We start from the raw sequence: 25,307 nt of genomic DNA on the forward strand, positions 1-25,307 counted from the left end.
ACGCTCCCCCGCACGCCGGGCCACGCGTGCCGGGCCACACTCCCCCGCACACCGGGCCACGCTCCCCCGCACGCCGGGCCACGCTCCCCCGCACGCCGGGCCACGCTCCCCTGCACGCTGGGCCACGCGTGCCGGGCCACGCTCCCCCGCACGCCGGGCCACGCTCCCCCGCACGCCGGGCCACGCTCCCCCGCACGCTGGGCCACGCTCCCCTGCCCCGGCCTCCATTTCTGTAGAGAGGCCATTGTGCCTCCCCACTCAGACAATCCTCCTTTCCGTCCTGGGGCAGCTTTCGTCTGAAAACTTCTCAGGCTCCCTGGGCCTCCCTCTTGTGGGGGCCAGTCCTCTGAAACCTCTGCCCCCATCGCAGCAGATCGAGGGCAGGGCCCAGCAATGGCTGGCCCTCCCTCCCAGGGCGCCTTCCGGCCTCTGGTTCTGTCCCCCCTCCCTCAGGGCCCCCCTTTCTAATCTCACCCCGCTTCCCGGCCCCCCACATTCACACACATCACCCCTCGCCTCCTCCTCCCCTCCAGGATGCCCTCATGTTTCCAGCCCCCAGGTGTGTAACCTCAGAACTCTCCTGTCCCTGCCCCTCCCCCCAGCTCTAGTAGGTGCCAAGCTCAGAGACTTCCCAGCTCCTCCTCCCAGTGCTCGGCTCCCTGCTCTCGTCCAGTCGCGTGTTCTCCCCCTCGGACATCTCTCTGGATGAGCCCCTCTCTGCGGCCCAAGCCCTGCCCGGACCCCTGGGCCCACCTCCACCCTCAGCGGCCCCTGTCCCAGGCGGGGCTGACAAGAGCCAGGCAGCAAGGAGAGGGCTTTGCTGTGTGTCTGCGCCTCCCTCTGGGTCCCTGGCCCTGTGACCGGAGAAGGACCTAATCCTCCTGGCTGCAATGAGCAAATGCTGTGGGTCTGGGGGCCTTAGATAGGAACCAATGAGGAGCTCCAGGGGCACCGCCCCCCAAAACAAGGAGGTGGCTGCTCCCCCCAGAGAGGGAAGGGGAACGGACTCCCCTGGAGGTCCCACAGCCAGCAGGGCTCCTCCTCTGCCATCCCTGTCTGGCTGTCCTGGCGCCTCGCTCCTCCCTGAGGGGCTCTGGGCATGTGCCCCCCCAGCCAGGGCCCCGAGGACCAAGACCACCCAGAGAGGGAAGGGCTGCATGGAGGTGAGATGACAGAAGCCAGGCCCACGGGCCCCAAGCTGGCCTGCAGCCCGTGATAAGTGCCAGCTGTCTGAAATCAGCAGCTTCGGACACGTGGGAGCGCAGGTGTGGCTCGTCCACAAACTCGGGAGGGAGGCTGGGGGTTTACAGGAAAATCTCCAAGGCCCTGACTGCTGCAGCCTGTGCTGAAGCTCTGAGGCTCACAAGCCTTAGGGTGCTGGATGCTTTAGCGATGCTCCCGGCCCAGGCCCGGGAGGTGGGAGGAGGGCATTATTCCTGTGCCCTCCAGATCCTCACCCCCAGAGTCTTGAGCTTCCACACAGCGGTCCCAGAAGCTCAGGGCCATTACGCACAACCTGTCAAGGCACCGAAAGGGAAACCGAGTCTTCTACCATTGCCCCCCTTCCCTGCCACAGCCTGGCCCAGGAACAGAACTCCTACCTCTGTTGGGTGAGGGTCTCATCAGAATCTGAAGGTTCTCCATGGAGAGAAAAGGCAGATTTGGGCAGTGAGAAGGTGAGCCTGGCAACGGGGCAAGGGGCAGAAGTCGAGGGGAAATGGTGACAGGATCAAGGTAATTCTCACCGTCACCCTATGAGACAGGAACCTGAGTGTTTCACGCTCCGGATGAGGGGCCATGGCCACATGCCCAGTCATGGGGAGGGGTGCCGCAGTTAGTGCCTGATTCAGGGGCCGGGGTCTCGTGCTTGCAACCTCTCTCTCCCAGGAGGTTCAGGCATTAGTCTAAGACTACCCCTGATTGCAAGCAGGGGATTTAGAAAGCCCACCACATCAGTGAATCAGGAAATATGCATTTATTAAGCACCGATTATATAACAAACATGGAGCTAAATCCTGAGGATGCAAAGAAAAACAAAAACAAACAGTGCCTGCTGTCAAGGGAGGGGAAGAAACAAGCATTTATTAAGCATTTACTAGGTATGTCCTAAATACAAATAACTATCTCATGGGATCTTGGAGGCAAGCCTTTCTGGAGGATGATGATATTCTCTTTTTAGGATGAGGTAACTGAGGCAGATTGAAGTTTAGTGACTTGCCCAGGGTCACCTGATTAGCAAATATCTGAGGCCAGATTTGAACTCAGGTCTTTCTGACTCTAGGTGTAGTGCTTTGTGCCCTGTGGAGCCCCTTAGCAGCTGGTAAGAAGCTCCCAGTCTAATGGGAGAGACAACTTGGAAACAACCTTGTGTAAACAAGATATACACAGAATTAACTGGGGTTGTTATTTGTCCTTTGTTCTGGAGGAGGACCATGACATTGGGAGGTGATGTCATGACCAAGAGAGGGAGAGCTGGGCTAGGTCACCAGGCTCCCTCTCTTCTCCAGAACTATCAGGGTCCAGTGGCCAGATACAGGTCACGAGTCCTGAAGATGGCCCAAGATGCAGTGGGAAATGGGTCTCAGTTTATCTGAAGTAATACCCATTCCTTGCCTAAAGGCTAGGTAAGAAACAAGGCAAAGAATGGTTTTCCTCATTTTGTCAAAAAACCAAGGCACAAAGGAAAGACACCAGGATTAAAGTGGCTGCCTGCAGAGGGTGAGAAGCAGGGAGACAAGTGAGAGCTCCAGAATGGGACAATCAGCACAAGTAATGGGGAGGAGTGGTGAAAGGGGTCCTGAGGAAACCAGCGTCACTGCCCCTCAGGACGCGGAGTAGAAGCCTGGAAATGCAGGAAGGGCTGAAGATATAAAAGGCTTTGAAGGCCAAAGACAGAGTTTTATATTTGTTCCTGAAATCAAATCCAAGGACTTCTTCATTAGAACTGTTGCACTTATACCAGTGGTACAAGAATGGTTTGATATTAGGAAAATTATCAAGATAATTATTTCCAATAAAATGCTCTCAGCATTGATGTTTACAAAATGTTTTCCTTTTTGATTTAATTTTTCTTGTGCAGCATGAAAATTGTGGAAATATGTATAGAAGAATCGCGCATGTCTAACATATATTGAATTACTAGGGGTAGGGGAGAGGGAGGGGAAAATTTTTGGATCACAAGGTTTTGCAAGGGTGAATGTTGAAAATTATTTATGCCTATGTTTTGAAAATAAAAGGCTTTAATAAAAAAGAAAGAAAATATCAGAAATATGGGGAAAAAATCAAATGAAACTGTTTCCAAAGACATTTCTAAAATTAGTGATGATCCATTCCATCAGCTTATTAACAAGCTTAAAGGAAAAAAATGCATTTGAGTCTATACAGATAGTGCTGGAGCAATGATGGATGAGAATATTGGATTTGTAGCAAAACTGAAAGCTGGAGGCAGTGAACATATCACTTTTACTCACCCCATGGTCCATTGGGAGGCACTTATAACCAAAAAAAATAAATCACCAGAGCTAGTTGTTGTGCTTCTCCATTTGATCAAAATCATTAACTTTATTAGAAGCCTTAACACTTATTTGTTTTCAAACCTTAGCAAAGACATGGACTCTGATCACAGGAGCTTATGCTGAGGTGAGGAGCCTCTCCAGAAGGTGAAGTTTAAACAGTTTATTGAAATGGGAAGATCTGAAGCTGTTATATTTTTGACTGAGCAGATATGTGATTTTGTTCATTTTTTCCACAATGACATGACTCAAAACTGTGTTATTTGTAAGATATTTCTGAAAAACTAGATGATTTAGACATGTCACTTCAAGGGAAAAATGTAACATTTATGTTGAGATAAAATTGAAAGCTTTACTAAAAAAAGTTTAGATACGGAAGAATAGGCTGGGAAATGGCTCTTAGAAACCATTACAGCTACAGATGATTTTATAATTGAAAATAACCTCCCCAAAGATTTAATTGTAAGAGTTATAATTGATCATCTGAAGTGCCTGGGGACACAGTTTCTGAAATACTTCCCTTCAAATTTTGATTCTGAAAAACTAAGTTGGGTTCATAAATGATACTCAATTGAAATAAAAAATGTCACTCATCTGCCTTTAACAATTCAAGAAGAATTTACCGAGTTATCAAATAACACGGGTTTAAAATTTAAATTTCCTTTAAAACATTAAATGAATTTTGATTTGGAATTAGAATAGAATTTTCAACAATTTCTGAAACGATTCTAAATCTGCTTCTGTCATTTTGTCCCATGCTTTTATGCCAAGTGGCGTTCTCAGCATTGATGTTTACAAAATCAAAATGTTGATCAACTTTGACAAAAGTTGAAGATGCTCTATGTCCTGCAGTATCAAATATTCCACCAAGATTTAATTGTTTCTGTAAAAATAAGCAAGCATATCCATCATTAATATGCAAATTTCTTTCATCTTTGATAAATAGTAAAATTATACATATGCCAAAGAATTGTTTTAAATTAAATTTCTTTATGATTTTTTTATCATTAATTATTTGATTTGCATATCTATTTATATGTCCATATACCTGGGTTTGGGTAAAAATTTCTCTGGTGAAAAGGGTCTTGTGAGTGGAAAAATGGAAGAAGCCTTGATGTAGTGTAGAAGCACTAGGCTGAGAGTCAAAAAGATTTATTTTCCTGAATTCAGATCCCACATACTTATTCTCTGTGTGACTGACTCTGGGTAAGTTACTTAGCCCCATGACCTCAGTTTCCTTATCTGTAAAATGAACTGGAGAAACAACAAACCACTTCAAAATTTTGTGAAGAAAACCCTAAATGAAGTCACAAAGACTTGGATGAGACTGAAAAAGTGACTGACCGGTTACAACAAAATACTATAGCAAACAAAATATCAAAGGGCTACTTCATAGAACTTGATAAAATTAGGACAAAATTAATTTGGAGAAATAAAAAGATCTGTAATAGCAAGGGAAATATTTAAGTTAGAGAATAAGAACAGCATTTCCACACTTTGAATGATATGAAAAACCAGCAGTTATTAAAATGATCAAGTATTAGTTTAAAAATAGAGAGAAAGATTAATGCAAAATACTAAACAAGGAAGAATCAGGAAAAATAGAATTAAATAACCCTACTTGACAAACTGGAAAACAAACAGTTTAGGAAAGAGCTCCCTTTTTGATAAGAATCTAGGAAAACTGGAAAGCAGTCTGGCAGAAGTTAGGCATAGACCAGCACCTCACACCACACTCCGCAATACATTCTAAATTTGGGAATTTAATGTTAACCCTATATGAAGATGACAGGGAGATTTTGCCCTTCTGAGATAGGGGTGATCACTCACTTTCCTCCAGAGGATTTTCTACAGATTCTCTCTTCCAGGTCCTAGAAACTTTGCCCCCCTCAAAGCTCACTGTAGTCCTCACCCTTTTCTCCTTCCTTCCAGCTTCTGTCCATCCACCTCTTACTTTGCAGTTTTATCTTATGTGTTGTTTTCTCTGATTACCATGAAAGTAATATGAAGGAAAGGACTGATTGGTTTTTAGTTTATTTTTTGGCTCTCCCTGCAACTGTGGTTAGAGGATCAAGCTCTGGTCTTTATGAGTTGCAATCTGCTCCCCAACACCTAGTAGCTGTGTGATCCTGGACAAGTCAATTCATCCTCTTTGCCTCAGTTTCCTCATCAGTAAAATGGAGGAGGAAATGGCCAACCTCTCCAGTATCTCTGCCAAGAAAACCCCCCAGAAGTGAGACACAAAGGAAATGACTGAAAAGCAACAAATTATTCCCAGGTCTCCGCACAGTGACTGGCACAGACTAAACATGTAATAAATGTTTTCTGACCCATTAGTACTACAGGTAGAAGACATATTGTATTTTTGTTTTAAATTTATTTACTTGTTTTAACATTCTTTTTTTTTTTTTTTAAATTGAGTTCTGAAATCTCTCTCTCCTTCCCACCTTCCATGCCACCGGCCCGCTGAGGCCCAGCAGAGTTGGCTGGGCCCGGAAGGACCTTCCCCTGCGGCCCACCCGGGAATCACCCTCTGCCTTGTCCTCTGGGGATCTCCAGCTTCCTGCTCTATTAGGACGAGACTAACCATTGGGGGACAGAGGCTACAAGGAAATGTCCCCGCCCTTAGGCTGCTTACACTGCAGGGAGAGAAGCCCCCTGTGGCCCCGGGCGAGCCCACGGCCTTACAAATGGAGGGCAAGGTAATGGGGCAGAGGGAGGGCTGAGCAGGGGAGGTGCGGCGGCCCAGAGCTGCAGCACAGCGTAACCTGCGGTGTCCCGTCGGGCTTTTTCCCAGGTTCACGTTGGCCACTTGGGTCTCAGGTGAGGGAACTTTGTGGGGTTAGGAACAGGACCCTGGGGGGGGGGGGGCTATGGGAGCCCTCCCCTCCCCCAGAACCCTTCCCTCTGCCCCTGCAGAATCCCCAGCTCTGTATCTTAGAGTGGCCACCAGGGGCCCACCACGCTCTGGTTGCGACCATCCCCCGGGCCCGGGCCATTTCCCCGCCCCTGCCCGACAGATCTTTGAGCCTGGAGCCCCCACACCCACCCCGCCACAGCCCCCGGTCTGCATCCAGAGGCTTTCAGAAGAGACGAGGGGGAGCCCTTGCTTTCATTCCCGCGGAAATTCGGGGTTCCAGCGCCCTCGCCGCCCTCCCATCCCGAACAGGGAAAGGGGAGTGGAGGAGGAGGCGTCCTTGGCGGGACAATTCCCCTCCCTGTCTCGGGACTCTGGGCTCTGGGACCCGCTGGCACCTGCTCCGCGCACCTGCCCCTCGCCAGTTCCGCTCCACTTCCCGTCCCCCGTTAGCGATGACCGGGACTATTCTGAAGGTGGGCAGTCTTCGCCGCGGTGTCCCCAGGGGCGACCCGGAGGGAGCAGCGGGCGGGAGCCGGGCTCTGCTGGGTCTGGGAGAAGTCCGTGCTCCGGGCCGCTCCCCTCGGTCCGGCGCTGGGGCGGGGGCGTCGCTCCCCGCCCCAGATGACGCTCCGCGCCCCCTCCGGGCGCCCGTGGCCCCTCACCTGGCGGTCGGCCTCCCGCCTGGCCCGCGGCGCAGCCCCGCCACTCTCCCTTCGGCCCGGCTGCCGGGCCCGCCCCGTCCCGCCTCTGCCCCCGCCCCGGGCCGCCCCCGCCCCGCCCCCTCCCCGACTGGGGCCGCCCGGGGAGTCTGGAGGCGGAGGGAAGAGGAGGAGCCCGAGGCCGCCAGCCGGAGAGGAGCTGCCCGAGCCGAAGGGCCGCCAGGCGGACGGCGCGGGCCATGAGGCGGCCCCGGGCGCCGGCAGCCCCCGTCTGCAGCCGCCCCGAGCCCCATGGCCCCCGCGGGCGCCCTGGCCCTGCGCTTGGCCTTGCTCCTCGGCCTGTCGGGGCTCGGGGTCGCCGGCCGCCCCTGCCCCGAGACGCCCCTGGACGGCTGCGTGTGCGCGGCCGAGCGAGCCCAGGGGCCCGGGCGGCCCGAGCCGCGCATCCGAGTGGCCTGCGCTGGAGGGGACCTGGTGGCCACGCCGCAGCCCGAGCTGCTGCCCCGCCGGACCGTCAGCCTGTAAGTGCGGCCCCGCGGGAAGGGAGTGCCGGGAAACAAATGGGGGAAACTGAGGCAGGCGCCGCGCCTCCTGCGGAGGGAGAAGCGGCCTCGCGCGTTGCGCCGCGACTCCCGCCCCGCTCGGTCGCCTGGCTCATCCGCGCGTGCCCGAAACACCCCGGAGGCCCCTGTCCCGGGACTTGCGCATCTGGCGGCGAGCCAGCCGTCCGCCCCCTCGCCGGGGGGCGGGTGGGAGCCCCGCCACGCGCGTCGGCTTGCCAGCTTTCCCCAGCCCTCCCTAATGCTTCGCCCTCGGCCCGCCGCCCGACGGGGCCCGGACTCCGCCTCCCAGGCAGCGCCCCGAGCTCTGAGCTTTCCCAGGGCCCGTCGGCCCAGCTGGGTGTGCTCCCTCCCCCCTGCGGGGCCGGCGGCGGCAGCCAGCCCCGGGAGGAGCGGCCGGGAACGCCGTGACCCAGCAACGGCCGGGGAGCTTCTCTGGGGCCGTAAAACTTTCAGCAAAGTTGGCCACCAGAGGAGCAGGTCCTTGGCTGAACTCGCAGGAACCGATTTAGCATTTAGTGGCTGGGCAGAACCGGAGAGCCGCCCCGCTCCCGCTCGCCGCCCCCCTCAGCTCGCCTCCCCCCTCCCGCTCGCCGTCCCGCCAGCTCGCCCCCCCTCAGCTCGCCGCCCCCCTCCCGATCGTCCCCCCTCCAGCTCGCCGCCCCCACTCTGGCTCGCCCCCCTCAGCTCGCCGCCCCCCCCACGCCCCCGCGGCTCCCCCGCCAACCGCAGCCCAAGACCTTCCCAGCTCCCTAGGACGCTCCCAACCCCTGCCCCACTAACCCTCTGCCCCCAGCTCCCTGGGCATCCCGCCAGCCCTCTGCCCCCCCCCAACTCCCAGCTCCCTAGGCGTCCCCAGCCCTCCCCCGGCCCCCTGCCCTACTAACCCCTCTGCCCCCAGCTCCCAGCTGCCCAGGCGTTCCTCCCCCCTGTAACCCTCCTACCCACAACTCCCAGCCCCCCTCGCCCCCCCCTCCCGCGCCCGCATCCTCGGCTAGCCTGGTCTCAGCTCCCCTAGGTCCTCCCGCCTCCTCCCAGGGCCCCTCCCCGTGCTCGGGAAGGATGTCCGGAAACCGGCCACTTCTCCCTCCCCCCCTCGAGGTCAGGGTTGCTGTGGAAAGGTCCAGCGCTTTTCTTTTAGGAAGGAGCAGGAGTGGCCCAGGCCGGTCCGGGCCCTTCTCTCCCTGAAGCACTCGTTGATGAGGGTGGCCCAGCTCGGGGGCAAGGTCCGGCCCAAGCCGGCGCCCCCAGCGCTCCCGCCCCCCCAGCCTCCCCGCGGGCCGCTCCCCCGAGGAAAGGAGAATTTGTTTAAGCCAGACTGGAGCAAGGGGGGAGACGGGGGAGGGGGGGGAACCCCGCTACCTGGCAGCCGCGCCCGGGGACCTTCGGCCCCAGCCGTGAAGCGGGGCAAGGAAGGCCGCCCCGGGCCCGCAGATCCCTTCCGGAGGGGGGTCACGGACGAGGCCCTTGCTCCGGGAGCCTGGGCCCGCCCGGCCTGCTCAGCGTCTCTGTTGACAGTTCACGCTGTGAACATCTTCGCTGCGCGCTGCGCTTTTCCTCAAGTCCTCACTTTGCAGAGGCCGCCGGCAGGGAGCGCGGAATTGGGCACATCTGGACAGCGTCAGCCTGTCACTCCGCAGATGCGGCTAAGCCGCGGCCTCTGCTCAGGGCTGTGGGCGCTAATGGGCCTGCTAATTATGGGGGGAGAACTGCCCTGGGCGGGAGGGCTGCTCCGGCTGCGCGCCTGTGCTTGGGGGGGTTGTGTGCATGGGATGTGTGTGTGCGCGCTTGGGGTGTGTGTGCTTGTGTGTGCTTGTGTGTGCGCTTGGGGGGTGTGTGCTTGTGTGTGCTTGTGTGTGCGCTTGGGGGGTGTGTGCTTGTGTGTGCTTGTGTGTGCTTGTGTGTGCGCTTGGGGTGTGTGTGCTTGTGTGTGCTTGTGTGTGCGCTTGGGGTGTGTGTGCTTGTGTGTGCTTGTGTGTGCTTGTGTGTGCGCTTGGGGTGTGTGTGCTTGTGTGTGCTTGTGTGTGCGCTTGGGGTGTGTGTGCTTGTGTGTGCGCTTGGGGTGTGTGTGCTTGTGTGTGCTTGTGTGTGCGCGCTTGGGGTGTGTGTGCTTGTGTGTGCTTGTGTGTGCGCGCACGTGTCCCCGCCTCATTCTCCTGTTTTCCGTAAGTTTGATCAGATTTACCAAAGGTTTATCTATTTTATTGGCTTTTTCATAAAACCAACTCTTGGTTTTATTTATTAATTCAATAGTTTTTTTACTTTCAATATTATTGATTTCTCCTTTTAATTTTTGTATTTCAAGTTTGATTTTTGGTTGGGGGTTTTTAATTTGGTCTTTTTCTAGCTTTTTAAGTTGCAAGCCCAATTCGTTAATCTTCTCTTTCTCTATTTTGTTCAAATAAGCCTCTAAAGATATAAAATTTCCCCTTATTACTGCTTTAGCTGCATCCCACAGATTTTGGTATGATGTCTCATTGTTGTCATTATCTTGGGTGAAATTATTAATTGTTTCTATAATTTGCTGTTTCACCCAGTCATTCTTTAAGATGAGATTATTCAGTTTCCAATTTCTTTTTGGTCTATTTACCCCTAACGTCTTACTGAATGTAGCTTTTATTGCATTGTGATCTGAGAAGAAGGCATTTATTATTTCTGCCTTCCTACATTTAATTTTGAGATCTTTATGTCCTAGTATATGGTCAATTTTTGTATAGGATCCATGAACTGCTGAGAAGAAAGTATATTCCTTCCTATTGCCATTCAGTTTTCTCCAAAGGTCTATCATACCTAGTTTTTCTAATGTTCTATTTACTTTTTTAATTTCTTTCTTGTTTGTTTTGTGGTTTGATTTGTCTAAATCTGAGAGTGCAAGGTTGAGATCTCCCACTATTATAGTTTTACTGTCTATTTCTTCTTGCAGTTCTCTTAACTTTTCCTTTAGAAAGTTAGATGCTATACCACTGAGTGCATATATGTTTAATATCGATATGGCTTCAATATTTATGCTACCTTTCAGCAGGATATAGTTTCCTTCCTTATCTTTTTTAAAGAGATCTACTTCTGCTTTTGCTTGATCTGAGATAAGGATAGCTACCCCTGCTTTTTTGGCTTTACCTGAAGCATAATAGGCTCTGTTCCAACCTTTTACCTTTACTCTGTATGTATCTCCCTGCTTTAAGTGTGTTTCCTGTAAACAACATATTGTAGGGTTCTGACTTTTGATCTAGTCTGCTATCCGTCTCCGCTTGATGGGAGCGTTCATCCCATTCCCATTTACAGTTAAAATTACTAATTCTGTATTACTAATTCATATTATCCCTAGATTTGTTTTCCATAAGTTTGGAGCCAGATCTGGATTCTTCGGGACGCCGCCTGCCGCTCCCCTTCCCCATCTCTTCCCCCTCCCCCAAAATGACCTTAGCTTTTGCACAGGCCGAGAAGTTGCTTGTTTTTCTTGTTTCTTGTCAGTACATAAAACAGGATGAGTGCGTAGTAGGCGCTTTAAAGCGCTTGCGGATTCGTTGGTTCCAGATCTCCGAACTTTCTGAGGTTCCCCAAAGAGCAAAAAAAGGGAGTGAATCACGAGCTACTTTGTCCCCCTTAATCCCACCTCGGCCGCCCCCTCCCCTCGCCCCGCCATATCCCCCTCCCCTCCCCATCTTGACCTGAAACGGCTCCGTTTTTCTGGACTTCTCCTTCCCTGGGAACTGTTTAAGCAGCAATTGTGTTGGAGAAGTTTGGAGCCAGGGGATTCAGCATAAAGTGAGGGCCCGAGCAGGGGATGGGAGGGGGGAGCCCCAGAGCTGGGGGCTGGCCGGCTCCCCGGGGCAGTGGTCTGTCATGGCCTCTCATTCCCAACTGGGGAGCAAACCCAGGAGAGCGAGCCGAGTGCTGGAGCACCAGCTCTGAGCTGCTCTCTTCTGGTTTTCCAATCTGCCAGCCGGCCAAACAAGAGCCAGTCCCTGAGCTGCAGGTTTTATAATTTGTGAGGAAACTTAGTGGACAAACTGCAAGCCTTGAATGAGTACCTACTGTGTGCTGAGCCTGAAAAAGTTCTGGGGTACAGAAACCAATGATCTGATTCTGGAGGGGGTGACAGAAAAGCTGGGAGCACAACGCAGTGTGAGCAGGGTTCCTCCAGGGGCGGCAGATAATCAAGCAAGGGAAGGCGGGATCTTTCAGGGGGCTGCAAAAGGCTTCCTGGGGAAAGTGAGGTTTTAGACGAGCTTTGAGTGAGAGGAAGAGGAAACATATTTATCCAAGGGAAGACACATCCCAGGGAAACGTGCTGGGAGCTATTCGGAAAGTCTGGGCAAGGTAGCCTGCCCTCGGGCAAGGGTGAAAACTGAGCTGGACTTTGGAGACTGAGGTTTTCTGGGGGTAGAAGCCCCCAGGCTCATCTCCTTTGGGGTTCCTACTTAAACCCAGATGGGAAGTGTGAGCAAGCACAGGTGTATCCCAGAGGTGATGGTGGGCCCCGGCCCAGGAGGCCCAATGGAGGTAGGTAAGGGCAGCGCTCTCCACATACAGGGCTGGAGGCTCTGGATCTGGACGTCCCGTGCTCCATGGCCTTCTGTGGCACACGAGTGGAGCCCGAACCAGTCACTGTTGACAAGACCATGGACAGGCATTGCCCACGGTGCCCTGAGGTTCTCCCAAGCTAGCTTGCCTCCCAGAACCCATCTGTGGGCGCCCTGTGGGAAAAGGGGGAAATGAGAGGAGGCAGCCACCCCGTGAGCCCATGGCCACACCTGCTGCTTCCTTTCCGAGCAGGGCTCTGTCACCGGGTGCCCCCACAGCCCCTCGCTCACAGCAGGCAGGCCCTCCTGCTCTGGCCCATGGAGCAGAGGAGGGCGATGGGACTTGGACTTGCCTAGGGTCAGCTGACCAGTAGGGAATGTCGCCAGAGTCTGTGTAGGAAGTGACCCCCCCCAGACAATGAAGGTGGTTCCCCCTGGGTGTGGTTTGGGATCCTCAGCCCGGTTCCTTCTCCTGTCTCCTCAGCCCCAATGCTGTGGCCAAATCACTCAGAAAACAGGCCGAGGTGAGCCTGGGGGGGAGGGGGCAGTGGCTGCCCCCCCACCCCCGAGCAGTTTGCAGGCAGCAAAGCAGGCTTCTGAAGAAGGCCCAGCCAGAGCGCAGAGGGGAGGGGGCTCTGGGGGGACCTGATCGTCAGGTGGGGGCTGCTGGCCAGGCAGCTGCACAGTCTAGAGGCTGGGCCAAGAGGAACGAGGGGGTGAGGCTGAGGTCAGGTGGAGGCCAGGGCCTCGGCTGGGATGGTTTCCAGGAGGCCAAACTGTCTGACCAAGACTGGGGCTGCAGCTGCAAGTCCCCCCCCAGGACCCTCCCTCTCCCCCCCAGGCCAGGGCCATTCTGGGTAAAGGGGGTGGCTGTACTAGGGCTAGAGCTTAGGAGGCACCTCGGGGTCGGACATGGGATGGCAGAGGGCGGTGTTGGACATGGGTGGCAGGAAACTGGGGGGGTCAGACATGGGGTCGCAGGAGGCCCCAGGGTGTCGGACCCCAGGGTGTCAGAGACATGGGGTCACAGGGCCTGCTGTACTCCACTGGCCGTGGGTCCAGCACCCCTGGATTTGTAGTGAAACAATGCTCCGGAACTTGGGCCTACCTTTGGAGGGAGGCCTTATCAGGGCTCCTTGGCCTCTGAGAGTCCCACTCATGGCCTTTGGCCTTGGCCCAACACGTGGATCCCCTTGGAGCTTTCACGGATTCAGCCCAAAGATGGAAGAGGGAGGAGAAAGTGGGGAGTGATCCTGAGCCCTGCTCCCAGAACTTCCCATGCCCCCTCAGGGCCCTCATTGGAATGAGGAAACCTCCCTTTAGGGAGTACTGACCCCTGCAGGGTGGAGCATTTCTGGGGAGGTCCCTGGGAGCCACGCCCAGAAAGACCAACCCAGAGGCAGGGCTCCCATTCCAAAGGGGGCCACAGCCCGCAAGAAGGGTCTTGGCTGGGAGTCCGGGGGCAGCCACAAGGCCGATCGATGGCCAGGACTTTTCTGCCTTCGTATTTCCTCGATAAAATGGTGTCAGCATCCAACGACTTGGGCCAAGGATTTGGGGCACCAGAACGTTCTTTCCAGGGTCTTCAGGGTTGCAGGCCTAGCTCCAGGCCTCCTGTTTTCAGGGGCGGCTTGGGGCCTGGCTCTTGGGTCCAGTCTTAAGGGGACATGGTGATCAAGGAAGTCTGACCCCTCCCCAGCACCTGCTGCCTCCCTTTGTTCCCTCGGGCGCCCTGCTCGGCTCGCGGACCTATCTCCACTGGGCTTATGGAGGCTGTGAGAGCCAGGCTGGGAGCAGGATAATGGGCGGGGGAGCATCCTGGCGCTTTCGGGGCTCGGGGCTTGCTGAGCCGGGAGAACAGCCCGTCCTTCCTTCTTTGCAGAACTAGGGGAGGAAGATGTGGAATACTGCGTGTGATGTCAGATTTTGGGATGCGTCCTGACTTTGTCAAACTTTCCTCCCTCTTTTAAACAAAATGCTTTGTCATGAGACAGCGATCGGGAGAGAGGGGGTGAGCGCGATATTTTGGGAACTGTAGGTGGTGCAGAGAGAAAGAAATCAACAATTTTTTAAAGAAAAGATCCAGTTTCATCTTTCCCCCCAGAAATCAGTCACTGGCTTATGGTTTATGGATCAGCCTCTTCTCCTTCCTGAAAAAGGGAAACAGGTAGAGGAGAAGGCGATATGGAGCTGAGGAGGCTCCTTGAGTCGGGGTGACATGACCGGACCTCGCCCTGGTGGCTGAGAGGATAAGGGACTGGCCCGGGGAGAGTTCTGAGGCAGGCCAGCAGCTATTGAAGCTAAAAGGTCCTGGGGGGGAGCAAGGTAATTGGGGTGAAGTGACTTGTCCAGGATCACACAGCCAGGAAGGGTTAAGGACCCGAACTCAGGTCTTCCTGACTCCAGGGTCAGTGCTCTGTCCACTGCACCATCTAGCCGCCCCTGCCTGGTTCACCTTGGAGGAAAGAAGCCGGAAACGTGACTGCAGAAGGTCTGGAAGGGAGAGAGGAGAGAGGCTGGGACGGCCTCTCTCAACAAGTTTAGCTGAGAAGGGGAAAAAGAGAGAGGACAATTGCAGTTGGGGAGAGAATAGGGCGCTAATGAGCGATTTCGGAGCTTTTATTTTTAGGATGGGCATGTTTGCAGGCAGCTGGGAAGGGATCGGTGCCGGGGAGATGCTGGTAGGAAGCACCAGAGAGGGGGACCCTAAGGGTGGGATCGGAGGGGAGCATAGAACGGTGGTCTTGGAGAAGTCCCCCTCAGAGACAGCAGTGGAGAGGGGCAACGGGAGAACGCCAGACCCTCCTGAAGAAGGGGAGGGGGAGGGGCCCTGGCAGGGAATGGCCTCCATTGTCCCAGGCTATGGCCTCGGTCTGGAGCTGGGAGAAGGAGAGAAGGCTCCATGCTAGACTCCTGAGGAGTATGGCAAGCACAAGGCCACGAATGTTGTATTAGCTATCACCCACATTTCGGGGTCTGAAACAGGATGAAGCTCCAAGAGGTAAAAGCTAAAAAGAGGAATAAGATACCATACTTGTCCTCAGAGGGAAAAAGAAAGAGAGAAAAAAAGAGAAAGGAAGGAAGGAAGGAAGGAAGGAAGGAAGGAAGGAAGGAAGGAAGGAAGGAAGGAAGGAAGGAAGGAAGGAAGGAAGGAAGGAAGAGAAAGAAAGAGAAAGAAAATAAAAGAAATAAAAAGAAAGAGAAAGAGAGAAAAGAGGAGAAAAAGAAAGAAAGAAACGAAGGAAGAGAGAGAGAGAGAGAGAGAGAGAGAGAGAGAGAGAGAGAGAGAGAGAGAGAGAGAGAGAGAGAGAGAGAGAGAGAGAGAGAGAGAGAGACAGGAGAGAGAGAGAGAGACAGAGACAGAGACAGAGACAGAGACAGAGAGAGACATTTTACCTTAAACTTCGTTTTTGGCAGTAAGTCTTTCCTGGTTCCCTGATTCCCTTTAAGACTATTGTCTTTTTTTCTGGGATTATCTTGAAATGATCTCGTATGTATCTTAGTATATACCTGAGCCATTTTCATGCTGTCTCCCTCATTACATTATGGGTTCCTGAAGGCAGGAACTATCTTTGGCCATCTTTGTATCCTGGCACACAGTAGGTGCTTGATAAATGCTTGTTGAAGTCTGTAAATGAGCTGACTTTTGTCTTCAGTGGAGGAAATAGATTGTTTTTGCAAAATGATAATAATAAAAAGAAGAACTCAAGGGCAGGTTGGGGGCGGGGGAGGGGAAGGTCAGTAGAGCCCAGGCTATGAAATCCAGCCCCAGGAGGGGGAGGGAGTGCAAGAAGGGGCAGCCCCTGTGAGGATGGCGCACACCTGCAGAGCTGGAGATGGTCCAGGGGCCGGCCCAGAGTCTCCCCATCTGTTGAGCTCAGTCCCAAGCACTGTCAGTGCCTTCAGCGTGGGAACACTGACCCCCATTTGGCAGATGAGGACGCTGAGGCAAGTTAGGGGTCACTCAAGTCCTCCGATCCCAAATCCCAGGGCTTGCCCATTGGACCACACTCCCCTCTGGGCTGTTCTCCCTTGAAGAAGCTCCCGGTACCAGGCATGGGACAGGTCTAGGTGCTTATGCTTGTTCTTACATCTGGATTTCTGTTCCATGGGGGTCCAGGAGAGCTGGTGGCTGGGCTTGGGGAGTACCCAGAAGCCCCCGAAGGCTGGCTTCGGGGCGAGTTCAAGTTCAAGTTCAGAGTAATAGTGCAGGGATGGAGTGCCTGGGGAAGGGGAGAGAGCAAGGGAGACCCTGGGGGAAGGAAGGGGCTTCCCCAAAGCCCCAGGACAGATGGAGGCTGCCTCCCTGCTGATCTCTGGTGGTTCCAGGCTGTGGCCAGGGCGGCGAGCAGTGGAAGGACCTGCTTTGTTTCCTGAGGAGCTCGTCACCCCCCACAGGGACGAAAGGGACCAAGGACTTGCTCTTCACCAGGGCCCTGGCTCAGCCGGCCCAGAGCTGGTGAGGGCAAGAAGAAACCCAGAGGCCCCCAGAGATGAGCCAGAAACCCCTGGAGATGAGCCAGAGGCCTCCAGACATGACCCAGAGGCCCTTGGAGATGACTCAGAGACCCCCGGAGATGACTCAGAGACCCCCGGAGATGAGCCAGAGAGCCCCGGAGACATCCCTGAGCATCTGCCAGTGCTGGGTCTGCAGCTGCAGCAGGATTTTGTGGGCCTCGGCCCTGGGCTGGAGTTGTCCCACTTCCCCAGCCAAGCCTTCCGTGGCAGCTTTTGCCCCTTGCTGTGGCTGTCTGGCCCTCGGGGCCTAGCTGGCTGACCACACTCCTTCCTACTGGGAGGCAGAGGGCGGGAGGAAAGTGGCCCAGTTAGGGTTAGAAGCAGGAGTGGGGAAGGGAAGGCTCCAGTGCTTTCCCTGCTATAAAAAGCCGAGCAGCTTATTTTAAAACAGCTTCCAGGTGCCCGGCCTGTGCCCCAGAAACGTCAAGAAGGGTTTGCATTCCGCTGAAGCTGAGGCTCTCCAGGCCAACCCCTGGGCTCCCTCTGCCATCCCCACCTGAGCATGGTCTGGGTGGGGAGGGCGGGCTTGGAGAGGATTGCTGGGTAGGAGGCGGTTCCAGGCCCCGTTTCTTGGCCTTCTGGGCCCCTTGGTCCCGCTGGGTCTTGCTGGCACTGTCCCAGCCAATCTCCACCTCTGCCACAGGCCAGCCAGCAAAGCAGCGAGCTGGCGCGGTGGACGGAGCATCGGTTCTGGAGTCAGGAGAACCCGAGATCTCCAGCCTCGGACACTTAAAATCACTGGCTGACCCTAAACAAGTCACCCACCCCACCCCCAGCCCCGAATCATGGGCCACAAAATTTGCAGCCCCGCCCTTCCTGAGCCATTGGAGCGAAGGGCTTTAAGAGTGCCCCCTCTGCCTCTGCTCAGGACCCCCCGCTGCTCCCGATGGCAGGATGTGCTCCTCGGGAACACCCTCAAGTAACCCAGTATTGGGAGCAAGGCCTCTGCCGCTTCCCCTGGGGCCCGGGCAAGGGCAAAGGAAGCCTCAGAAGCTCCAGCTAGGCTAGCTCCGTGCCAGGAGGAAGGCCGAGCTGACACAGGGGGCACTTCGTCGGTCAGTAAGCATTTATTAAGCCCCTACTATGTCGGGGACATAGGGGGAAGCAGGAGACAGCCGCTGCCCTCCGGGAATGCCCAGTGGAGACCATGTGATTGCAGCTCTACCATGAGACGAGGCAGGATAAAGTGGGCATGCTGAGAGTTCTGGGGACTAACAGAGGGTTCTGGGCCCGAGCGGGTCCAGAAAAGCTCCACCTCCATCCTTCTTTACCCTTGGACCTTAGGTGATATTGAACAGCGCTAAATGAGGCCAATCAGGAGACAGCTTGTGTGAAGCAAGGCCAGACTTACCCAAACCCTGTCTGTGGAAATGCCCGGGGAGTGCGGCCAGGGCCCAACGTCCTCCTCTGCCTGGCGGGCTTTGTGGCACCCATCGCTGCGAGCCTGGGACTGCTCGTCCGTCCCAGACATGGAGGAAACAAATCAAGAGCAGGACATTCTAGAGGTCCGTTCTTTCCACTCTTTCAGACCCAAAGGTGGTTCATGGGGATCACTCGCTGCGCCCTTTGGAAGACTAGAGCCCCTGGGGGGAGTGCAGCGGGGACCGGCCGCGATTCTGAATTACTTGCCTTGGCCATCCCTTCGGCACTCGCCCCAAGTTCGGGCTTTCCCAGGGCACACGCAGCCCAGGTTCCCAGATGAGCCATGGCCCCCGGAGATCTCAGCGGGGACCACTCTCCTCTGGTGAATGTCACATCCCTAAAACATGCTCGCAACAGTGTGTGGACAAAGCCTGCGTCCTCTGCCCGGCCCTGCTGACCACGCATGGGCCAGAAAGCCGGATCCCACGGATCAGTTTTCTCCAATCCTGTTTAGTTTGGTTTGAGACCAAGATGAATCTTCTAAAACCTTCAGGGGTAAAGGAGCTGACCCAAGCCTCCTCAGCAGGAGGATGGAGGGGAGGAGCCAGAGAAGCAGCAGCATCCCTCCCTACCTCCCCAGCCGTCGCAGGGTGTCACACCCTAAAACTCTAGGTCCTTTTCCTCCAAGTTCTGGAACCCCAGGCTCCCAGCTAATCCCTTCCCTTTGCCTCATTCGAGGTGATCTAATAGTCTGTCTCATCAAGTTGGCCCTTCTCACTCCTACTTCTGTTGTCCAGGCCATCGGCCGCCTCTCCCAGCCTCGGGTGCCCTGTGGCCGGACAAGCAGGCCAACCAGACCTTCTTTCATGTCATTGACAGACTCAAAAAGCACAGGGCCGGTCCCATACTCTGATTCGGCGGCTCCAAAGGAGATGGGATTTCTCCTGACTCTTTGGGTCTATTCACAGCTTCTAAGCCAAATCTCCCCGACAGCTTCGTTGAGGAGCCTGGAGGCTCATTCCAGGCCCTGCACTCCCTCCCGTTCCTGCTCTCTTCATCTTTTTTGTTCATGGTAGAAACATATGTTAAATCCAATATATGCACACATATTTACACAATTATCATGCTGCCCAAGAAAAAAAGAGAAGCAAAATAAAATGCAAGGAAGCAACAACAAAGAGTGAGAATGCTATGTTGTGAACCACACTCAGTTCCCATGGTTCTCCAAGTGTTCATCACTGAACAATTGGAACTTTAAATTAAACATTGAAACATTAAATCATCTCATTGTTGGAGAGAACCTTGTCCATCAGAACCAATCGTCATATAGTCTTGTTGTAGTCATGTACAATGATCTCCTGGTTCTGCTCATTTCACTCAGCATCAGTTCCTATGTCTGTCCAGGCCTTTCTGAAATCTTTCTTTCTTTCTTTTTTTTTTTTTTTTCCTGAGGCTGGGGTTAAGTGACTTGCCCAGGGTCACACAGCTAGGAAGTGTTAAGTGTCTGAGACCAGATTTGAACTCGGGTCCTCCTGAATTCAGGGCTGGTGCTCTATCCACTGCATCACCGAGCTGCCCCTGAAAGCTTTCTTATAGATCGTTTCTTATAGAACAATAATATTCAACACCATTCATATTATCATAATTTATTCAATCATTTTCTCCAACTGATGGGCATCCACTCAGTTTCCAGTTTCTTGCCACTACAGAAAGGGCTGCCATAAACACATGTGAGTCCCTTTGGGATATAAGCCCAGTAGTAACACTGATGGATCAAAGGGAGTGAAGTTTGATAGCCTTTTGGGCATAGTTCTGAATTGCTCTCCAGAATTCTTGGATCAGTTCACAACTCCACCAACAATGCATCAGTATCCCAGTTTTCCCACATCCCCTCCAACATTCATCATTATCTTTTCCTGTCATCTTAGGCAATCTGACAGGTGTGTCGTGGTATCTCAGAGTTGTCTTAATTTGCATTTCTTTGATCAGTAGTGATTTAGAGCATCTTTTCATATGACTAGAAATGGTTTTAATTTCTTCATCTGAAAATTATCTGTTCATATCCTTTGATCATTTACCATTGGAGAATGGCTTGGATTCTTATAAATTTGAGTCAATTCTCTATATATTTTAGAAATGAGGCCTTTACCAGAACCTTTGAATGAAAAAATGTTTTCCCAGTTTGTTGCTTCCCTTCTAATCTTGTCTGCATTAGTTTTGTTTGTACAAAAATCTTTAAACTTAATATAATCAAAATCTTCTATTTTGTGATCAGTAATGATCTCTAGTTCTTCTTTGGTCACAAATTCCTTCCTCCTCCACAAATCTGAGAGATAAACGACCCTATGTTCTTATAATATAATCTTTATTTCTAGGTCATGACCCCATTTTGACCTTATCTTGGTACTTGGTGTTAGTTGTGGGTGAGTGCCTACTTTCTGCCATACTAGTTTCCATTTTTCCCAGCAGTTTTTGTCAAATAGTGAATTCTTATCCCCAAAGCTGGGTCTTTGGGTCTGTCAAACACTACACTGCTATAGTTATTGACTATTTTTTGTCCCATGAACCTAACCTGTTCCACTGATCAACTAGTCTATTTCTTAGCCAGCATCAAGGTTTTGCCGACAGCTGCTTTATTATAATATAGTTTTAGAGCAGGTATTGCGCTCTTCATCTTGTGAGAAGAGGAGCTGATTGCTGTGGGTTTGGCAGGCCCTCAGGAGGCTTCCTTGGAACTCCCCTGGGTCCCACATCAAGTTCGAGTCTGCCAGTCCCTCCTCCCCTTGACAGTCCCTCCTCCACCGGTTTGTGGGTCCCTCCTCCTGGTCGTGGCTGGCCCTTCTCATAATCACACCTCTGTTTGTGTGAAGAGTGCGTGCTTCAGGCCTTGTACACACGAAGCACATGACGAAGCAGTAGTGATTAGGGGCCGGGGATGGCGGGCTTCCAGGTTGCTGGAGGGCTTCCCAGTGACCGTGGGAGAGAGCTGCTATTTTACCAAGGAGGACATGGAGGGTCACCCAGCTAGGAAGCGCTTGGGGCTGGATTTGAACTCGCCTTCCTTGACCACAGTGTGTATGTGGGATGGGGGGAGAGCTGGGAGGTGCAGGGGATATGACTGACGGGCTCAGACCGGGAGCTGGTGAGAGTCTGGGGGGAGGGCAGGGCTGTAATCCTGGAGGTGATGGAGGAGGAGAGGGGTCTGGTCGCCATTTTGGCTGCTGCTTAGAGGGCAGCTGGAGGGGGGCACAAAGGGGCAGATTTCAGAGACTTAGGAAAAGGTGAGGACAGTGTGAGTGGGGGAGGAAGGGACGGATGGCAGGATGTGTTGGAGAAGGAAGTGAGGGGGTTGGGCAGCTGCCTGGATGGGGGAGGGGTGGGGAGCAAGGGTGGCCCAGAGGGGGCCGGACCCTTGGCAGAAAGAAAGGAGGGTTGGGGGAAGTTTGGGGGACATGCACCAGATGGCAGTTTTCGGTTTCCCGGGGGCAGCTGGGTTACCTGGAGAGGTCTGGGGGTGGGGAAAGTGCCTCTGAAGGCCGCCCCACCAGCTTTCATTGGGATGGGGCCCGGCTTCCTGAGGATTTGCTGAGCCTTTGAGGGGACATCAGGTGGGGGTGGGGCCGGGGGAGCCCTGGGCCCAGACTTCCTGTTCTGGGATCTTCTGAGGACAATCCTGGACTTGGCAAGAGACCCGGAGGTGGAGGCACCCCGAGGCTCCTGTGGGAAGATGGACTGGATACCGGTGAGCCGCCTGCCAAAGTCCCCCCTCGTGTTTAGTTTCTCGGGGATGAGCCATTCCCAAAGCACGTCCCCCTCTCCAGGACGCTGCCAAGTCCTTCTGGGGAGCCCGCGTCTCCCTGGAGAAGCGATCCTGCAGAGGAAGAGCAGGCTGGGGCTCGGCTTTCCTCTCGCTTGTTTTTCTTAGATTTTCCCAAAGCAATCATTCCTCCCTGGCCCTCACACGCCAGTCGCAACCACAGGATGAGCCTGGGAGAAGAGCGGGGTCAGGAGAATGTGGTCAGTACCGGCTGGAGCCGGCCCCCCCCCCCCCCCCGGGAGCCCGAGCCCGGTCTTGGATCCAAGGGAGCTGGAGACTCATTCCCACAAACTGGGGGTTCTGAGGCTGAGGGAGGGAGGCGCGCCGGTGGAACCCAGGCCTGCCAGTGTGTCCGGCCGGAGCCCTTGAACCCCTGAGATCTGCACCTACTGAATGCTGACTGGATGTGGAGGAGGGGCCTGGCCAGGCCAGGACTCTGGAATCTGCCTTTTGGCACCAAAAGCTGCGTCTTAAGACCAGTGCCTGTCCCAGGATCTGGGGCAAAGTGCTATATCCCGAGCCCGGCCAAGGATAAAGTCATTGCCCGCTCTCCAGGTCGCATGTCTCATGCACCCGCATGGCGGAGGGGACGTGCTTCAAGCTTCAACAGAACGGAGCCGTCTCCTTGAGCGGGATCCTGCCCCCTCCCCCACAGCGGTCCGAAGCCCACTGACCCTTGCCTGCCACGTTTGGCGGGCCATGTTCTCCAGGGCTGTTAGAGTGAGTGTGCACACATGTATAACTTCTGTCTGATTGTTTACCAGCTCAGGGAGGGAAGAGGCCCAGAATTTGGAACTGGGAACGTTAAATAAAAATATTTAAAAATGGAAAAAACAAGGGTGAGTGTGCCCAGAACAAGAAGACAAATGAGCCGAATTCATCCCCGGCGCTGGACTGGTGGCCCTCGCCAGCGGATGCTTGAGCCCTTTCAGAGGGAAAATTGAGCTCCCCATCTCTCCGGGGTGACTCAGTTCTGACCTCTGAGGTTTTCCCCGATAAATCTGAGCTTCCTTCCAACAGAAAGGGCCACGGTGAGACTTCTTCACACCAAAACATCTGCAGTTCCTTCAGCTCTTCCTCATAAAATGGTTTTGAGGAGCATAGACTCTGAGTGGGTGTCTGAGTGATTTGGCATCCAAAATGGCGGGGCCCTTCCCCGAGCTCTCCAGGGGAGGCAGGATGAGCACCCCCACTCTCTCTGAGCCCCAGCTCTGCATCGGCCCTGAATGTTAGAGCTCTCAAAGGGACCGGGTCCCAAACAGAGCTTCATCTCTTTCCTCCAAGCCTTCCTCCTGGGACTCACTCTTGTCTCTACATTAGACAGTGAGCCAGGGGAGATACTCGTAGCCTGTTTTTCTAGCCTGTGGCAGCTTAGTTCAAGAAAGGCCCCCAGAGTCTGCCAGGTGATCTCAAAATCTTCCTAAGACAATTCAAACATTAGTGATTCCGTTTCCTGGCTTGGTACGGTCCAGGTTTCCCGGGCATACAGGAGGGAGATCGACACAAGGGCTTTGTATGCCTTCGGTCTGGTCAGTCTCCCCGCTTTCCTTTGGATCCTCCAGAGCTTGCTCTGGCAAAGCATGAGCCAACCTGTGGACACTGTATACTGCCAAGGTAAGTGAAGTCATCCACAGCATTCAGACTTCTCTACTTGTTGCAACCAATGGCTCCACCTGGGGATGATGGGCGCCCGTGATGGAGCCCCTGGGTTTTTTCTTGGTGTTAATTGTGGGACCAAAATGAGCCTGAGCAGCAGAGAACGGAGCCTGCTTTGTAGCATCCCAGCTCCAGGAGCTGCACTGAGCTCCAGTCATCTGCAGGCAGTCTCACACTGGCCCTCCTCCGCTTCAGTTTTAGTTAGCAGCCTTTCCAAGGTGGGAATTTGCACTGGTGCAGCAGCTGATCTTGATGCCATGTTTATCCTCCCTGAGGAGAACGGGGCTGAAAGCATCAGGAAAAGCCCGGGACCACTCACACGGCCTTGTTTCACAGCTTTGGTGACTGGGAAAGCTCAAGAGCGTTGCCTGTTGTCCAGAACCCAGCCATCGTGGAATTAACGCTCATATTGAACTTCTCTGGCCACTGAGTTTTGACCCCTCACTACTAACAGTATCATGTGTGCTTGGGCCCCTGGTTGGCTCCCGACATTTGTCCTGGCGTTGTCGGGCAGTAAACATCACACCAACCACTCCCTATCCCTTTCAGAAGCCACGCTGGCTCTCGGGTAGATCTTCCAATATCAGCTTATTAAGGAGAACTCTGGCAAGAATCTTACCAGCAATGACTGAGACAGAGACACGCCGTCCCCCATGATTGTCACAAGATGATCTGTTCCCATCTTTATAGAAAAGGAAAATGGAGGCGCCCTTGAATTCTTAGGGGATAATCTTCTCTTGTCATATAGCCTGAAAATGTTTTAGTCGTCTTTTGTATAAGCACCGGACGCCTTCCCACACTCCTTTGTAAATCTCGGCTGAAATTGAATCAGCACCAGGTGCTTTTCCACAGAAGGAACCCATTTCTTTCTCTTCTTCAGTTGGAACTTCAGCTAGAGGAAGATTCATCCAGAGGCAAATGGGAATGATATCAGCATTTATTGATAGCAATCTGTTGAGACTATCTCCTAGGGTCCAGTCCTTATCACTAATCAATGTGGCTCCATCAGCACTGAGTACTTAAGCTGCATCATAGGTCTCTGGCCCATAAATAGCCTTCAGCCAGTTGTTAAAATGTGTTAGATTGTCACTGTCAGCATAAAATGGGATTTCATCTGCCTTTTTACTTAGTCAAGAATCCTGACTCTCCTACATTTGTTTTTGTACTTTTACTTCTGATGGCCTTAAGGGCTGCCTTCTGAAAAGGGGCACCCGTGTTCTCGTTTTTCACTTAGCAGCTTCTGAATTTCCCCATCAGTTTTGTCAAACCAGTTTGTGAGCGTTCTGACGGACAAGCAAATGCGGTGCCGCACCCCAGATCTCTGAAAGTGCCCTTCCTTTTCTGCTCTGCTGTTGCCAACCTTGTGCTGGCTCTACTTCCCCCCACATTAGCAATGAATTGTTCCCACCCAGAGAAGTGCTCTACTATGCTGACGCTAATTCTTCTAGTAGTCTCTTTGCCTTGGAGCCACTGCTTTGTGGACTGTTGGAGAGGATACATCTGTGATTGGTCCAATGCTCTGGGCCACACGTTGCCTTCATCAGTCTCACCTTTTGTCCAGTCCATTAAATGCCAGTGTCCACTGCAAGGGGGAATCCATGAAGTTTTATTATGTTTTGGTAAATGGGAGATGGTGATGGCGATGAGAAGGAATGAGCAAGTCTCGGGTAGGAAGTGACCGTCACTGTCACTGTTTCCATCTCCTTTGCTCCCAAGGACTTCCTGCCACACTTGGTGGTCTGAGCCCACACTGGCATTAAGGTGGCTCAGAATCACAAGCTTGCCCTCCTTTGGCACATTGATGATAAGGGCTTCAAAGCCTTCCTTTCCTCTGAATTCA

At 53.6% G+C, this 25,307-nt stretch overlaps 1 protein-coding gene across 3 annotated transcripts in view; it reads left to right on the forward strand.

Annotated features, from left to right (window-relative positions):
* The first annotated feature begins 7,213 nt into the window (after window positions 1-7,213).
* The window catches only part of ADGRA1 (adhesion G protein-coupled receptor A1), a 223,240-nt gene continuing 205,146 nt past the window's right edge, over window positions 7,214-25,307 (forward strand). For 2 of the 3 annotated variants that reach the window (XM_074297219.1, XM_074297221.1), the window contains exon 1: window positions 7,214-7,552. In XM_074297219.1, coding sequence (XP_074153320.1) covers window positions 7,323-7,552 — 230 coding nt within the window. In that variant the 5' untranslated portion in view covers window positions 7,214-7,322. The remainder of the gene's footprint in view (window positions 7,553-25,307) is intronic. The other variant, XM_074297220.1, reaches the window with a different exon arrangement.

Source organism: Sminthopsis crassicaudata, chromosome 2 (assembly GCF_048593235.1).
Source record: "Sminthopsis crassicaudata isolate SCR6 chromosome 2, ASM4859323v1, whole genome shotgun sequence".
NCBI classification, from domain to species: Eukaryota; Metazoa; Chordata; class Mammalia; order Dasyuromorphia; family Dasyuridae; genus Sminthopsis; species Sminthopsis crassicaudata.